Source organism: Siphateles boraxobius, unplaced genomic scaffold, assembly GCF_051911475.1.
Source record: "Siphateles boraxobius isolate OS27281-9 unplaced genomic scaffold, OSU_SipBor_1 19, whole genome shotgun sequence".
NCBI lineage: Eukaryota > Metazoa > Chordata > Actinopteri > Cypriniformes > Leuciscidae > Siphateles > Siphateles boraxobius.
Window position 1 is genome coordinate 32,992,009 of NW_027508799.1, and position 16,689 is coordinate 33,008,697.

Here is a 16,689-nt window from a genome sequence, read left to right on the forward strand (position 1 = left end):
GCATTCACCTGTAGAATAATAGCATAATTTGTTTCAAACAAATCTTTTAACACTTTCCGTGCAAGCGTTTTTTTTGTTGTTGTTGTCAAGTTACCAGCCACCACCAGCGTTTTTGATCATTTTCATAAAAATGTCATGGCCCCTAGAAAAATTTGTTGTATGAATATCTGCACAAGCAAATATATATAAAAAAATAAAATAAAAAGCCTCTGGTTTTAAACAAAAACTCAATTTATTCTAGCTTTAAGCATTCTTTTTTTTAATCAAAACTTGGATGCGGGTAAGTTTCATAAAAACAACAACATTTTGAACAAAAAGCTGAGAAATGGTGTTCTTTCTGAAAGACTACAACATGCATAAGCTTTTATCACTTGTTTCTGCTCTTTTTTTCACCTGTGTTTTGACCCGGAGATTCTGTACTCTGAAAAGAGTTAATATACTCAGAACAAGTGGTGCTTTATTTATAATTTTTGTCTTTTATCTAGGAGAAGGATGTGCATCATCTCACAGGATACTTTAAGGACTAGAATAGCATATCAGTTACAGTCATTGTCAATGAATTTCACACACAAATACTATAAACAAGCATGAATAGGCATTTGATTCACACCCTAGCAGACAACACACACTTCAATTAAAAAATAAACCGTAAACTCTTATAACCCAGGGCATTTGTGCTCAAAACGTGAAACTAAGCCACATGTTCAGTTAGTATGACAATCATGCCTGTGGGCAGACAGCAGGCAAATGAAGGACTCGGAGAGGTCAGTTTTTTTTGTGTTTCAGTAAAAAGGTGCAGCTGAACTGTCCCAAAGGTACATGCATCTTTTTCTGTGTGTATCTGAGACTGATTGCTTTGTCCCGGGGTGACAGACTGTCAGATAGTGTAAAGATATGGAAAAATTCAAAAGGAAAATATGAAAAATATTCAGCTGTGTCCCCATCGTCAAGTCTGGTCTTATTCTTATGAGGAATAAAAATAAATTAAAAATCTGTTGCTAAAGGCAAGGACAGGACAGACCCAAACACAAAGACAACATGAAATGAACAATGCCCCACACTTCTGAATCTATGTGTGCCATCAGACAGTCAAATACTACAATGGTTACACATATTATTTTTAGAAAAATAGATGAATACTAATAACAGTAATGCATGCATTGGGATCATAGGAAATATGTTAAATTTATCCAACATTCATGCTTTTTTGTTCGACTCACAAATTAATAAAAAATGTAATTTTTAAAATTCGTATTAGTTTACAAGCATGTCTGCTTAAGACAAAACAAAATGTTTATTTTTATGTTTGTATATGATACAGTATGCATAAATTATCCAGATTTCCCATTATAACTCCCATTAAGTTTCCAACTCTGAATATTTCCAAAACTCCCCAGCTTAACTTCCCATGGAAAGTTTCCGGTTATTTAGCAGAAGTTTTCCGCCCCTTTGCAAACATAATTTTGACACAGACTTATTCTTCTATACATTTCAATACACAGCAGGTTCCCTTTGTGACAACCTGCCCCATTAAAAAACAAAATGTAACTTTTTTTTTTCAGGGCAATAACATTAGTGTAACTCCTGTAATCAATATTCGGTAACACTTCATTTTACAGTACGTGCACTTTCAATGTACTTACAGTGTTCTTACCACAAAAGTAATGAGTAGTGTAAGGTAACTACATGGGTTAAGTGAAGGTTTAGATGTAGGTTCAGCGTTAGTACCTAGTTAGTGTCATTACTACAATAAGTACATAGTAGGTTCATGCGAAACAGGACTGTAAAACAATGTGCTACCCAATATTCATTAGGTTTATTTTTTGTAGGTATGTACCAAATCCAATACAGATATTGAAAAAGATGTTTAAAAATTGTTAAAGAAGAAATACCAGCTATGACAACATACCCTGTATGCGATAGCAGCATGCAAACAATAATCAGACCATTGACAGATCATCATGGAGTTTGTGATGATGCTATGCTGATGAGCAAACACAAATATATGTCCACTCTTCTATAAAGCCACACAGTAAAAGGGGCAGAAAGAGGTTTTGAGAGTAAAGGGGATAATATCATTACCACAGCAACCTTACTGCAGCTGTATTTCATTCATATTTAAAAACAATATCCCCAAAGCCACACAAAACCAGGACTGAAGACCCCATAAATCCGCAAGATGTGTCGAGCGGGACACTATTGTTCACCTAGCTGTGTGTATTCACGTGTGTGACTGATAAAGTGTGATAGAGACCCTTCCTTTCCGGGCCCAAATTGACTTTTATTGATTTTTTTCCCCGCAGGCTTGAAGCTTCACTCAAGCTTAAATCATGTGAAGTGGTTGGAAAAGAGCTGCATAAAGATTGTAAATATTAAACACTGCACAAAAGAAAATTAGTTTTATTTATATTCCTCTAAGAAAACAAATGAATTTGGAATGACACGAGATTATTACTATACTATGTAATACTAATTGCAAGATTTTGAAAGACTGTTGTTTTTTTTTAAATTGGGTAGAATATTCTTTAAAAATATTTTTTGGGATGTGATAAATCACAAATCAATATTCTAAAACATCTATTCCTCCAGAATGAATTTCTTTTTGTTTGTGTGCATTTCTTTTTTTCTTCCTATATCGGGTGTATTACAGAATCTGTCTTGACTGCAAACAACTGTGAAGGCAGTTGTATCTATCTCAGAGCCAATAAACATGGAAATCAAGCCTTAGGAAGAAAAAAAAGCACACAGTGTTTGTAAAGCAGGACAGTGAAGAAATAATGGTTCAGCAGAATGCAAATCTCTTTGTCTGCTCGGAATATGCAGGGATAGAGATATGGATTACAGAAGCAGATGTAAAGGTAAAGAAAAAAACAACACCTGTAAGCGGGCAAGCTGGGCCGTCCGTGCCACAATCTTATTGTAAGGGTCAACGATTTTAGTCCTTATCCTGAGAATGGAAAGAGAGAGAAATGTGTAAATAAAATACTAGTACAAAGTATCTGACAACTTAGTACTTCTTTTGTTTAATTCATAGTGCACAAATTGCAGAGATATTTTCTAATGTCTATTAATCATGCACCACCTTTTAAATGCACGAACAATTTGAATAACTTTAATGGGGTAATATACCTTTCCACGGCACTCTGGAGAGCTGCAATTCTGGTCTGCATCATTTGTAAGACACCTGTGTGGAAGCAAAAACACTCATAATGCTCAGAAAGAGTGCACTGGTCAAGAATTTGAGATGTGACGAGGGATCCCCCTGCAGGACAGCTGTTAAACTGCATGCACATTCAAATTCATGAGTTGATTTCCCTGAAAAGTGTAAACTCTGTGTCTCTGTCTTCCCAGTTTTCTCAAACTATGACAGATGAGGTAAGTATTCAGAGGAAAACTCACTGCAACTTCTATACATGTTCTTTCGGAAATGTAATTTGTTATATACTTGTATGAAATGCTCATTAGAAAGTACACATGAATGGTAGGAGATGCCAAGCATTGTATTTTAAAATCACCATGAATTCAAAATTTACATTTCTTAATTTCTATGGAACATTGTAATGTTTTACTATAAAAGATGTATCCGTGCACATCATTATTATTATTATTATTCATGTGTCCTCATAATCTTTTATCAAAACAATCTTCTCTGATGATGCGTTTACGGGCGTGAGGGCGGTGTGTGTTGTGATGATGTGTTTTACCTGTCACTCACATGAGATCCACCAATAGCAAACTACAACCATTCAATCAAGAAAATCAAGCCCCGCCCAACATTTATTCTTGTTTGAGAAGCCGTTTCACTTGGATTTTTAGCCTTTTATTATCAGGCTACTGTATGTCACAATCGGTAAGAAAAGGCTAATCGCAACTTTCCATTTCTGGATTTAAACTAATATTACATAAACTTAATCCAACTGATGGTGATGAGGATATCTATAATAAAGTGTTAAAATGTGAAGCAGGTAGTGAAACTTTACCTTCAAGAGACTCGATCCCTGTTGCCTGAGCTAGTAAATCCTCGTGTCTGGCCACAACCTGTGATCAAAAACAAAATATTGCTAAATATATTGGTAAACATTGTACAATTTTAGTATTATCACTGGTAGCATTTAATTGATCATTTTCTAATTAGTAGTTGTCTGGAATACGTTTCTATAAAGGATTACTGCACTTTCTACACTAGTGCACTAATATAGATCTGCATAGAAACATTGGTGCTTGTTGATTGACAGGTGTCACTCACCTGGCAGTGCAGCTCTTTGTCCAGCTGACTGATGCCCTCTGCCAGCTTTGCCAGCTGCTCTGCAATGACAGCATGATGAATGGCTTGAGCTGTGTATATCTTTACGTCGAATTCCTCTTTAAGGAAATCGGTATAGCACTCTGGAAGGAAAAGGATCAGGGTTTATAAAACACATTACAGGAGATCGCATTGCCTGGAGAATACACTGTGTGTTACTGTGCTTTTACTGCAACTAAAGATAATCAATCTGCCTGGCTATCTTAAAAACACAAGCACAGATCAGATCTAAAAGAGAATTCATATTAAATGAAGATTACCATCTTTCAGCAGTGAATTCGCTGTTGATTCCGGATAAGCGTCCATCGTTGCCACTTCATCAGTGACGTACAATTCCTGCGTCAAAACATGAATGGAGAGCAACGGCGGTGGCTCATGAATATGAAATAGCTGTACTGACGCGACATTCATTAAAAATTCGCAAACTGACACAATTTTATTGTAATATTGATTTAATTACTTTTACAAAAAATTCAAGGTATTCTGTTAATTTATTTCATAATCTATCGTATTATAACTGGAAATAAAAATTAATTCCGTTTCTTGTAGACAAGAGGTCAAAGGTTAAACACACCCACTCTGACAAACGGAAGTGACAAAGGATGCTTTTTGTGAACATGCGTAATGTTTACTCTTCTGAACGCGCTTTTTAAAGGAATACATGTGTACAGTTTGTAATTTAAAATGTACATTTTAATAAGGAATTTAATGCTGAGTATTTGACCTGCGCGATTACTTACAATATGGCATGATTGTGAGTCGCGGAATTTATAACAGAGGTCCACAATAAAATAATAATGGACAGTGGGAATATCATCACGGACTTGTTTAACAGGGGAAGGCCAGTCAGAGTATGTGCACCCATGGTCCGTTACTCAAAGTAAGTTAGACAGTACTATATTGAATTAATTCCTGTAATGTAATATTTTGTGCATGTCGTATGTGTTTTTAATGGTTATTCTGGCTTTTTTCAGGTTAGCTTTCAGATGTTTAGTGAGGAAATATGACTGTGATTTATGTTTCACTCCAATGATCATTGCAGCTGATTTCATGCGCTCTGCAAAAGCCAGAGACAGTGAATTCACCACCAATAAGAGTAAGTCATTGTACATGTATATATTAAAATTATTTGTCATACAAAAGTTAACAAAACATTGACATGTCTATATTTTTACTATAAACTGCACAGGTGCGATAATATGCAAAGTTATTACCATGGTATAGATTGAATAGGGAAAATTTGCCAATTTTATAAATGCACTTGGCCAGATATTATTTTTAGCCATATTCCCAAGTGACAGTAAAATCTGTGCTAAAATACTGCCATTGATGTTAACAAAAAGAAAAAAATAACATGGGAAGTGTTTTCTAATTTTGCATGAATATATGTATATAGCGTTGTTTCTTCCCTGTTCACTTGTGACATTAACAGACTGCAGAGAAAACTAAAATTTATTATTAGATAAATAAATTATTAGAAAAACTAATAGACCTAAATTTGTCCTAAAATTGTCCAGTGACTTTATGGGTAAGCTGTGTCATGTCAAGGGTTCAGTCGAATTTAAATGAATTGTTTACACCCACCCACACACACACACTCTCTCTCCCTCTCTCTCTCTCTCTCTCTCTCTCTCTCTCTCTCTCTCTCTCTCTCTCTCTCTCTCTCTCTCTCTCTCTCTCTCTCTCTCTCTCTCTCTCTCTCTCTCTCTCTCTCTCTCTCTCTCACACACACACACACACACACACACACACACACACACACACACACACACACACACACACACACACACACACACAAACTCACATTTATTGGGAGAATTAACATTGTTCACTCATAAACTTGACCTCAGTTCATAAACAGCTCTTTAGACAAAGGTGTCGTTCCAGCTAGTTTTAAACATGCAATTGTGGATCCTATGTTGAGAAAAACTCAACTTGATCCAGAAATGTGCAGTAATTATCGACCAATCTCTAAACTCTAAGCTTTTAGAGAAAATCGTTTTTTCACAGCTCCAGTTTTATATGAATTCTTTTAATATTTTGGACATGTTCCAAAATATTAAAAGGTCATTACATAGCACTGAGTCAGCTTTTTGAGGGTAACGAATGATATCTTGCTTGCTTTAGATTCAGGCTAGTGTGTTGTGCTGGTTTTGTTATACCTGAGCGCTGCATTTGATACCATCGACCACAACATTCTTCTTGAACGGCTAGAATATATGGTAGGTTTCAAGGGCACTGTATTACAATGGTTTGCTTCCTACCTAGAAAAGAGGACTTTTTCTGTAAATTTAGGAAATTGTTCCTCGTCATCTGCGCCTGTTTTATTTGGTGTGCCCCAGGGATTTATTTTGGGACCTTTATTGTTTTCCCTTTATATGCTCCCCTCGGCCCTCATTTTTCAGAATTATAACATTTCATATCACTGCTATGCAGATGATTCTCTAGCCTGGTTCTACCAGACTCTCGTACATTTCATTTGTACAGAGAGTCTGGCACCGCTCCATTGACAAGCGTTAACTTCCTTGTAGGCGGGTATTCTATTGAAGTCTAAAACTATTGGATCTGCCTAGAGTCACTCTATCTGCCATAACCGATCGCTGACGTTTGGTCGTGACATATGTCTTTTCCCGAACCCCGTGGGAGGATGGCCATAAACACAAATCTAAGCAAAGATTGTTCTTGCTCCGGCTTTAACTTCTTGATATTCGGCAGCGTTGCCTCAACGGACCAAATGGCTTCGCTCGCATCTGTCTTATTTTGAACTACAACTCAAAATAACGCACGAGTCGACATCAACGTCATCGTTCTCAGCCACTCCCTCTGTTCGCTGATTGGCCCGGTAAAAAATTGATCGGAGAAAACCAAAGTCTACAGCGCAATCCCAGACGTAGTACTGAAGGAAAATGAAATTGAGCGGAAGTGCGTAGGAGGGCAGAGCCAGGCTAATGATTCTCAGCTTTACCTTCCAGTAAGGCTTGACAACACTGCTTCATTTGATGTGTTATTGGAATGTGTAGAAGATATTAAGAGGTGGATGACAAATAATTTTCTGCAGTTAAATGAGGATAAAACAGAGGTTTTAATTCTGGGTTGTCCGGCAGATTCCACTCCTGCTCTGAAAGCCCAGTTAGGTCCTCTCTCAACAAAAGTATGCAAACAAATCAAAAACCTTGGAGTGATCTTTGACTCTTCACTATTTTTCGACAAACAAATTAGTGCTGTTATTAGAGGAAGCTTTTTCCATTTAAGATCAATTGCAATGTTGAAGAATGTTCTTTCAAGCAAAGATTTAGAAGTTGCAATTCATGCATTTGTAACATCACGATTAGACTATTGCAGCTCTCTTTATTGTGGTCTTCCTCAATCTACACTATCGCGATTATAAATTGTTCAAAATGCGGCTGCAAGACTTTTGACTGGGTCTAAAAAGAGGGATCATATTTCTCCTGTTTTGGCATCCCTTCACTGGATTCCATTTAAGTGTAGAGTTGATTTTAAGATCCTTATGTTTGTATATAAGGCGTTGTCTGGCTGTGCACCAAGGTACATTTGTGATCTTATTGTGCCATACTGTCCTGCGAGGGCACTTAGATCTTCAAATCACTTGCTTTTAAATGTGTCACGATGTCGCTACAAATTAAAAGGTGATCGGCTTTTTCTGTCGCTGGACCTAAGCTTTGGAATGCTCTTCCTTATCATGTGAGGTCTGCTCCTTCATTGGATATTTTTAAATCTACTCTGAAGACACATTTTTACTCTCTAGCTTTTTTGAAACGTGTAATTGTTGTTTTTATAGCGTAGTTCTGCTATGCACTATGGATCAATTTGTATTGTCAAATGTGCTTTATAAATAAAGGTTGTTGTTGTTGTTGTCAGTTTTCTCAACAAGACTACAGTTAGATGTAATGCTACCTTTCACTTTTGGTTGAGTCATTGGCACAGCCTTCTACTTAACTACTCGTATCATATTTAACATATGTTTGCTTCTTAGCTGACCGACCCTTAATTGTCCAGTTTGCTGCGAAGGACGCACAGACGCTGGCAGATGCTGCATGTGTGGTTTCTCCTTTCTCAGATGGGGTGGATTTGAACTGTGGCTGTCCACAAAGGTAATGCTAATATCCAGAGTAATTAAATATTTCCCATCACACACTGCTTAAAAAAAATGTTAGTAGAACATTTTGTGCACAGGTTGTTTGTGGAAGCTGCAGTTTCCCTGCATTTCCCATTCTGAGTGACAGCAGTCTTGTGGATGTGTTTGTTGCAGGTGGGCCGTGTCTGAAGGCTACGGTGCGTGTCTGATTAACAAACCTGAGCTTGTGAAAGATATGGTTAGGCATGTCCGAAACCAAATAGATAATCCCAACTATGCAGTATCTATTAAAATAAGGTGAGCATATGATCTCCTGACTTTAAAGTACACTCATTTTGCTAACTTGTATTATTGAATTTGAAAAATGTCTTCATTTTAAAATTTGATGAAATTATTGGAACCCTTTTTTCGTTCCAAAATTTAATAATGTCTTTATATGAAGTTGGATATATAAATATGTCCAACTTTGTCCATATATATATATATATATATATATATATATATATATATATACATACATACAGTATATACTAGGGTAAGGTGATATATACTACATACACTACCCGTCAAAAGTTTGTGGTTGGTAATTGTTTTTAAATGTTTTTGAAATGCGTCTCTTCTGCTCACCGAGGCTGCATTTATTGGATAAAAAAATACAGTAAAAAAACAACAACAATATTGTGAAATATTTTTACAAATTAAACTAACTGCTTTCTATTGCAATATACTTTTTAAATGGAAACTTAATTTTCAGCATCATTACTCCAGTCTCCAGTGTCACATGATCCTTCAGAAAACATTCTAATATAGAATATTTTTGTGGAAACAATTCAAAATTTTGTGGTAAGATTAAAAAAAGAGAGAAATTAATGCTTTTATTCACAAAGAATGCATTAAATTTGATCAAAGGTGACGGTAAAGTTATAATGCGACAAAAGATTTATTTTTAATAAATGCAAATAAATCATGTTCATTGAACTTTCTATTAATCAAAGAACTGTTTTCAGCCTTGATAATAATCAGAAATATTACCTGAGCACCAAATCATCATATTAGAATGATTTTTGGATATTGTTGATTAAATAAAGGCAGCCTTGGTGAGCATAAGAAACTCCTTAAAAAAACAAAAAACTTTTGACTTTTGCAAACTTTTGACAGGTCATATATATATATATATATATATATATATATAAAGTGGCTTGACATTTACTGGCAGTTTTGTTTTTTTCTTGTCTTCAGAATCCACAAAGATGTCAGGAAGACAGTGGATCTCTGTCAGAAGGCCGAGGCAGCGGGCGTCTCATGGATTACAGTTCACGGGCGTACATCCGACGAGAGGCACCAGCCTGTTCATTATGATGCCATCAAAACCATCAAGGATAGCCTTTCCATCCCAGTCATTGCTAATGGTGACATCAAGAGCTTGCAGGATGTGGAGGCCACCTACGCCATCACAGGGGTGGATGGTGTGTGTCAGATGAACTGCCTCTCCACATGGATGATCTTAATGTGATACCTGTATCTGATGCCTTTGAATCTCTGCAGGTGTGATGGCTGCTCGGGGATTGCTGGCGAATCCTGCCATGTTCGCAGGGTACGAGGAGACCCCGCTGCAGTGTGTGTGGGACTGGGTGGACATCGCTGTGGAGCACGGGACCCCCTTCAGCTGTTTCCACCATCACCTGATTTACATGCTGGAACGCATCACCTCTCAGCCCGAGAGGAGGGTTTTCAATAATTTATCCAGTACGTCTGCAGTCATCGACTTCCTCCACAACACTTATGGCTCCACATAGTTGTTTTTAAATAATGTATTCTTTTATAAGTTAAAATAAAGGCGCAAATGAAGAACATCCTGAAAAGAATGCTGATTTTCTGCATTAACTGCAACATGCTTTTAATAACAAAGCAGAAACACTACATTTTACATCTCCTATTTTTAAATCCATTATTGCCGTAGTGTAGGGCTCTTCAGTATTACTCCTGAAAGTTCACTGGCCTCCAACCCAAACACATCTGAAACACAAGCTATTGAATCAGAACCAGGAAGAGGTTTATTGTCCTGTATGTTTACACGCGCAAGGAATTTGTCTTGGTGACAGGAACTTCCAGTGCAGAAGAAAAGTACAGAAATACATAGTTATTACACAAAAATAAAATATAACACACTAATAATATTATAAGAAAACAAAATTTAAATAGTGCAATATTGTAAAGTAATAGAAATATATATAATATATATATATATATATATATATATATATATATATATGTGTGTGTGTATGTCTGTGTATATAATAGTTTTACGATTGTACAGATATGTTATTAACAGCTGAACGGTTTAAGATGTTATTTACAGATGTACAATTTTGAGATGCTATGTACAAATGGACAATTATAATAGACAATGCATATGAGACTTTTAACTGTTCACACTGAATAAAGTCTGTGGGGGTAAACTGTTAGTTTCATTTTGAAAGTCATTAGGCCCACATAAATAGTATAGAGAAGAGGATCTGCTTGGTAGCTCAGCTCATAAGACCATGACCTTGAGATCAGACCAGTGTAGATTCAAGCCTTGGATAGGGTGTGTTGTTTTTAGATTTTGTTTGTTGCCTGTTTCCGAACATCTTCCAACGCAAACAATTCTCTTCAATGCCACAGAGCTTGTATCCAGTGTAAATATTGGGAGTAACTTCAATGTACATGTATAAAGTCCACTACATCTGTGTGATTTAAAGAAAGTGAAGTGCAGTTTTCCTCCGCTCCTCAAGGCGGCAGAAGCGGGTTTCTCCTTCAGTCTGACACTTCTGCTGCTTGACAACATGACGCTGACAATCACAACAACACGTGCAGACCCTGCAGAGAAGATGACAGATCTTACTATCACTTTAACAGCACATATTACAGCTCATCTGCTAATAAAACCGACACACAGGCGGATAAAATGAAGGAAACGAGTATGACACGCGACTCACCTGTAAGTAATTTTCCGCATAAAGTCAATTTCTCTGGTTTATCTTCTCCTGTTAACAGCCGTTGTGATTTGAATAAGTCATTGTTTGAGTTTACATAATGATTACATAGTAGATGTCATAGGGCTCTTTTGTCAGTTCATGTAAAATGATGTGAACTAAAAACTACAAAACTAACTTTAGTCCTTTAAAAGTTATTTTACCTAAAATCTTGCTGTTGAAAAACAAAACGTATAATTTCACCTATAAACAAGTTGAGGTAACGTTAGTCCCATCTCTTCTATTAAGATTTATCAGTATTTGTTTATGCTGATCTTTCAGACCTTCAGAAGATCAAATCAATTGCTAGTTGTTGCGTTAATAATATTTGAATGGGTCGTCATCTGATTTTCACATTACAAAGTAGAAAAATAAGAAAACTTTGTCTCGGTTGATATAGTGCTGTCATGATGCGTCAATTTTAAATTGTTACTCTGAGGGCTTATTAGAGGACAAAAATGTCTGTCAAAAATGGTCATAAACATTTGACGCACAAAAGTTTAAAAAGTGGAAATTTTTTTTTGTATAAAACAGGTTGAACTCAAAAAGCTAGAACGTCAAAGTCATAAATCTAAAGAATTTGTGTTCCACATTTGAGGTTGATATCTCAAAAAATTAGCTTTCAGATTTAGTTTGGGTGCAGTACCAAATTTTCCACATTAGATGCCAGCAAAGCTAACATTTTATAGTAGACAGATACAAACCACACTCTGACATCCATACCAACACACCCACACAATTAGGCTATAGATGCACAATTTATCTAATTGGATCATATACAAAAAACGAGTATTTGCCTCATATGCCAAATCTGGTGCAAATAAAATGGTACAATCTGGTAATTTTTTTATAAATGTTAATTTAAAGCCTGAAAGCCTTTTAACAAAGACTACATCATTTTATAGCCAAATGCCCCAGGGAAGACATTTGTGTCCTTAAGGTCCTGCATGTAACTATTTTCTGTTACTAGTGTAAAATAGATTTATTAAAGGAAATGAGGGTTAAATAGTATAATTCCAATAAAAATTCACACCTCTGCCTAAATGTATGCAGTTGAATTTATGCAATTGTTACGCAAAAACCTTAAAAAGACAAAGATGTCCTTAAGGAGCACAAGGGTTAATAGAGGCATCAGACGTGGAGATTATTTTTGCTTCTGTTCGGTGTTCATCAGAAGCATCATCAGAACTGAACAGAAGCTGAACTGTTACAGCATTACTGAAGTATTATATACTCTGCAATTGTTAGAGAATAATTTGCACTATTGAATATATATAACAAATTATATTTATTAATTTTAGTTAAGTTAGCTGAAATAATTTTTTATCTGATTTTTATTTGTATTTTTATGTTTAAGATATACAGTGTGTAATGATGTCTTTGTTTATGCCGTGACTCTGCAGAATCAGTGATGTGTTGTGGAGCGTAAACCCGGCCTACAGAAGCAGAGATCAGAGTCGTGTGGACAGACATTGACTGTAATGATGGACATCAGCTCATGGACCGGTAATGTATATGATGTGTGTGTTTCTCTGTGCTAAACATGTAGGTTCCCATCACTTTCTTTTTGAAGGGTCTCACCTATGAAAAGCAAATGATGGGAACCTAAACAGTTGGGGAAGGGACAGAGTGTGATTTTTCTTATACAAATAAAGTTTTGTTTCCTTGTTGTCCAAAAGCATAACCCCTGCTGGTGACTGTGCCGGAAGCTCCAGGGGGAGACCGCACTGGTTTCCCCCTCCTTTTGGCGCCCCACTCACACACACATTCACTCCTATCGCAGAGACCCGACTGGGATCAAACCAGCAACCTCTGAACCCGTGAGGCAGCGCTCGTACCTGTGAGCCACAGATCTCTTGTCTGAACATGTGAAGGAACTTATATTTCACTATTATCCTGAGAGTTTCCAATAAAGCAGTTAAAGTGAGATTTGATCCTGTGTCTTCATCACAGTCTTGTCCTCAGAGAGTGTGTGTGTGTTTATCCACTCGCCCATCATGGATTTCACAACAACAGCCGGTTTTTGGGATTCCTCGTTTAATGAGAACAATTGAAAGTCAGCAATAGTGGGATTTGATCTCAGGACGCTGTGATTGAAACACAACACTTTCTCTCCTGAGCCACTGATACTGCAGAGATGATGAGCGTTTTCAACAGGTTTGATCCAGAGCTTTGTGTTTAAATGATGAATAACTTCAGCAAATGTTGGGATTGAACCAGGACTTTCAGGTTTGGAAGAGAGACAACTATCCACTGAGCCGCAGAGTCTGAGATGTAATGATGATCTTAACTTAGGTTGTGGAAAAGATGTTCATCATGTCTGTGGGATTTGATCACAGGTCTCTGTTTCAGTGTTGCAGCACTGCATTCTCATCGGGTCAGAGCTTGTATCTAATGTATGTGTATGAAATAACTTAGGCTCAGGCTTTATAAAAGATGAGTTGTGGGATTTAAACACGTTTCTGTTGCTGCTTCATGATTCAAAGTCTCAAATGTGATCTCGCCAGTGCCAGTATAATCCGAAAATGAAGTGCAGTTTTCCTCCGCTCCTCAAGGCGGCAGAAGCGGGTTTCTCCTTCAGTCTGACACTTCTGCTGCTTGACAACATGACGCTGACAATCACAACAACACGTGCAGATCCTGCAGATGAGAAGATGACAGCTCTAAATATCACTTTAACATCACATATTACAGCTCATCTGCTAATAAAACCGACACACAGGCGGATAAAATGAAGGAAACGAGTATGACACGCGACTCACCTGTAAGTAACAATCCGCATAAAGTCAATTTATCTTATCAAATGACTTGCTCGCTATGTAACAAATCAATCGCTAGTTGTAGCGTTACCTTTTTAGTCTGAATAAATCGCCCTCTGATATATTCACATTATAAGGTGTAATAAGAAGTTTATTGCAGTGTTTTCTGGATTGATGTTGAGGCAGCAGGAGTTGTGTGAAGCTCTGATGTTCTTCTGTTGCTTCATGCTTTTCTGCTTCCGGTAATGACTGCCAGCTATATGCGAGTAATACAGCCGTTAAAATGGTATTTTAATGAAAAATGTCATACTATTAATATAAATGTTAAACTAAGTAAAGAGCAGTTTCTAGACACGTTTGCTCTTGGTTTTCATCGCGTAATTTATAATTTCTGTAATCTTGTTCTGGTGTTCTGTAGGTCTGTCATTGAATGCGGAATTATTTTTTAGTTTTAATCAGTGTTTTCATAATTTTGTGGCCCGTGAGACAGTAATTGAATCAAACGAGACAAACAGTAGATTAATTGATACAGCATTACTGATGTATAACAGATTTTATTGTAGACTATTTTTTTAAATTCAGATTTGTTTAGATGTACAGTGTGTAATGATGTCTTTGTTTATGCCGTGACTCTACAGAATCAGTGATGTGGAGCATAAACCCGGCCGACAGAAGCAGAGCTCTGGGACGTGTGGACAGACATTGACTGTAATGATGGACATCAGCTCAGGCACAGGTAATGCTTCTGACATGTTAGTGTGTAAGTGTGTAGGTTACCATGGTTTTCTTTTTGGAGGAACAATCCTTTGAAAGGCAAATGATGGTAACCTAAGTAGGTGGGGAAGGGATGATGGATTCATTTTTTTAACAGCCATTTTCATTTTTTCCAGTCAAAAGCATAACCCCTGCTGGACATCGTGCGGGAGCTCAGGGGGGGACCCCATGATCCCCCACACCTTCTCACTCACACCACAGCATTCATTCATATCACAGAGATCTGGCTGGACTCAAACCAGCAACCTCTGAACCCATGAGGCAGCGCTCTTACCTGTGAGCCACAGATCTCTTGTCTGAACATGTGAAGGAACTTATATTTCACTATTCACCTGTATGTGAGCTGGGCTTTTACAATAAACCAGTTAAATGACACATCTAACACACTGAGCTATGGGGTTTGAACCGGTGACTCTGCCACAACCGTTTCTTCCAGTAACGTGTGTTTAACCACTACACCACCATGGCTTTCACACTGAGTGCTGCCGTTTGAGCCGCTTTGTTGGATATAAAGCAATACATGGTCTTTAACATAAGCAATGGCAGGATTTAAACTCAGGACTCCAGGATCACAACACAACACTTTGTATCTTGAGCCACTGAAACCTGTGAGTTGATGGTGTGTTTGGACTGGTTTTATTGAGAGCTTTGTGTTATATGATGGAAAAATGTATTTGGTTGCGAGTTTCGAACCCATTCCACTTTATCTACAATGTCATCTGTTGTTTGGTGCACTTTGTTAAATATACAATTTAACATTGATTATCTAAGATTAAAATGCAACCATTTATTTCTTGAGCCACTGAGTCCCAGAAGTTTTTAGTTCTATTGGACTGAGTTTTATTGAGGGCTCTGTTTTCTATGATGAAAAATATTAGCAATTGTGGGAAGCCTCGGCATTTGTGATGATCGATTTGATTCAGTTTAGTAATTTTTTTGTTTACCTACAGCATTAATTAAAACAACAATTTAATGTCAGCAATATTTGGATTTGTTCTCAGGACTCCATTATTAAAACACAATGTTTCGTCTCCTGAGCCACAGTCTGAACTCCATATATCAAGGGATTTAAAACCATGTTTCCATTAAACTAAAACTGATAACACATACACTTGTCAGTAACATATGACTTATGTCTTGTGAAAAATAAATCAGTCCAACAACCTCCAGCAAGATACTAATAATCCTGAAGATCTTGATCAGCTGCTAAAGCTGTTTTTAATCAGGGTTGGAGCTAAACTCAGGAAAGTGGCTCATCAGGAACAGGAAATCTCTTTCCTCTTCATGCTGTTTTCATATATTAATGCAGATACACTTATTGTCCACAAGGCGGGGTACATGAACATTAATCTGGTCTCATGCACGTGCCTGTTCTCCCATCCATGATTCTCCAAACACTTGTCCTATGTAGAGATGCTGGAGTCTGAGCAGAGAAACAGGACAATGTGTCTGTTATATTACGCAGTAAAAAGCTACCATTAGACACATTTATGTTGGCAGCTGTTTGATCATAATAAACGAATCTGCAACCAAAACGACACAAAGTCACTGTCTAATCGTGAACAAACATAACAAATAATCAATACACAGTCAAAGGAAAATAAGTTCGTAACATATTTTGTCCCGTATTTTATGTGTCTACACTGAGTTCAACACAACATTGTTTCTGTCTTACCACATAAGCTGATGTGAATCATTGAACGAAACTACTAGATCCACGTTGCTCTGTTGGTCGAGGCCGTG

At 37.0% G+C, this 16,689-nt stretch overlaps 2 protein-coding genes and 1 long non-coding RNA gene across 3 annotated transcripts in view; 2 read left to right on the forward strand and 1 right to left on the reverse strand.

Annotated features, from left to right (window-relative positions):
• Positions 1-4,647, reverse strand: part of cog5 (component of oligomeric golgi complex 5) — a 77,892-nt gene extending 73,245 nt beyond the window's left edge. The window contains exons 1-5 of the mRNA XM_077235134.1: positions 4,564-4,647; positions 4,247-4,386; positions 3,981-4,038; positions 3,130-3,184; positions 2,878-2,947 (exon numbers count right to left, since the gene is read on the reverse strand). Of these exons, the coding sequence (XP_077091249.1) occupies positions 2,878-2,947; positions 3,130-3,184; positions 3,981-4,038; positions 4,247-4,386; positions 4,564-4,609 (369 nt within the window). The 5' untranslated portion in view covers positions 4,610-4,647. The remainder of the gene's footprint in view (positions 1-2,877; positions 2,948-3,129; positions 3,185-3,980; positions 4,039-4,246; positions 4,387-4,563) is intronic.
• A 228-nt stretch (positions 4,648-4,875) lies between these two features.
• dus4l (dihydrouridine synthase 4-like (S. cerevisiae)) lies at positions 4,876-10,252 on the forward strand. Its single transcript, XM_077235141.1, has 6 exons — positions 4,876-5,183; positions 5,278-5,399; positions 8,298-8,415; positions 8,574-8,696; positions 9,639-9,865; positions 9,945-10,252. The coding sequence occupies exons 1-6, from the start codon at positions 5,101-5,103 to the stop codon at positions 10,193-10,195; spliced, it is 924 nt and encodes a 307-aa protein (XP_077091256.1). The 5' UTR covers positions 4,876-5,100; the 3' UTR covers positions 10,196-10,252.
• Positions 10,253-11,145: 893 nt separating this feature from the next.
• Positions 11,146-16,051, forward strand: LOC143742310 (uncharacterized). Its single transcript, XR_013205428.1, has 5 exons — positions 11,146-11,379; positions 12,817-12,919; positions 13,093-14,177; positions 14,811-14,908; positions 15,063-16,051. It is a non-coding gene; the product is annotated as an uncharacterized LOC143742310 (long non-coding RNA).
• The last annotated feature ends 638 nt before the right edge of the window (positions 16,052-16,689 follow it).

Bases quoted from the DNA above. Each gene is read 5' to 3' on its own strand.
- dus4l (XM_077235141.1), top strand. From the start codon at position 5,101: ATGGACAGTGGGAATATCATCACGGACTTGTTTAACAGGGGAAGGCCA. The intron at 5,184-5,277 runs GTAAGTTAGACA...GGCTTTTTTCAG, and splicing joins CCCATGGTCCGTTACTCAAA to GTTAGCTTTCAGATGTTTAG. The intron at 5,400-8,297 runs GTAAGTCATTGT...TTTGCTTCTTAG, and splicing joins TGAATTCACCACCAATAAGA to CTGACCGACCCTTAATTGTC.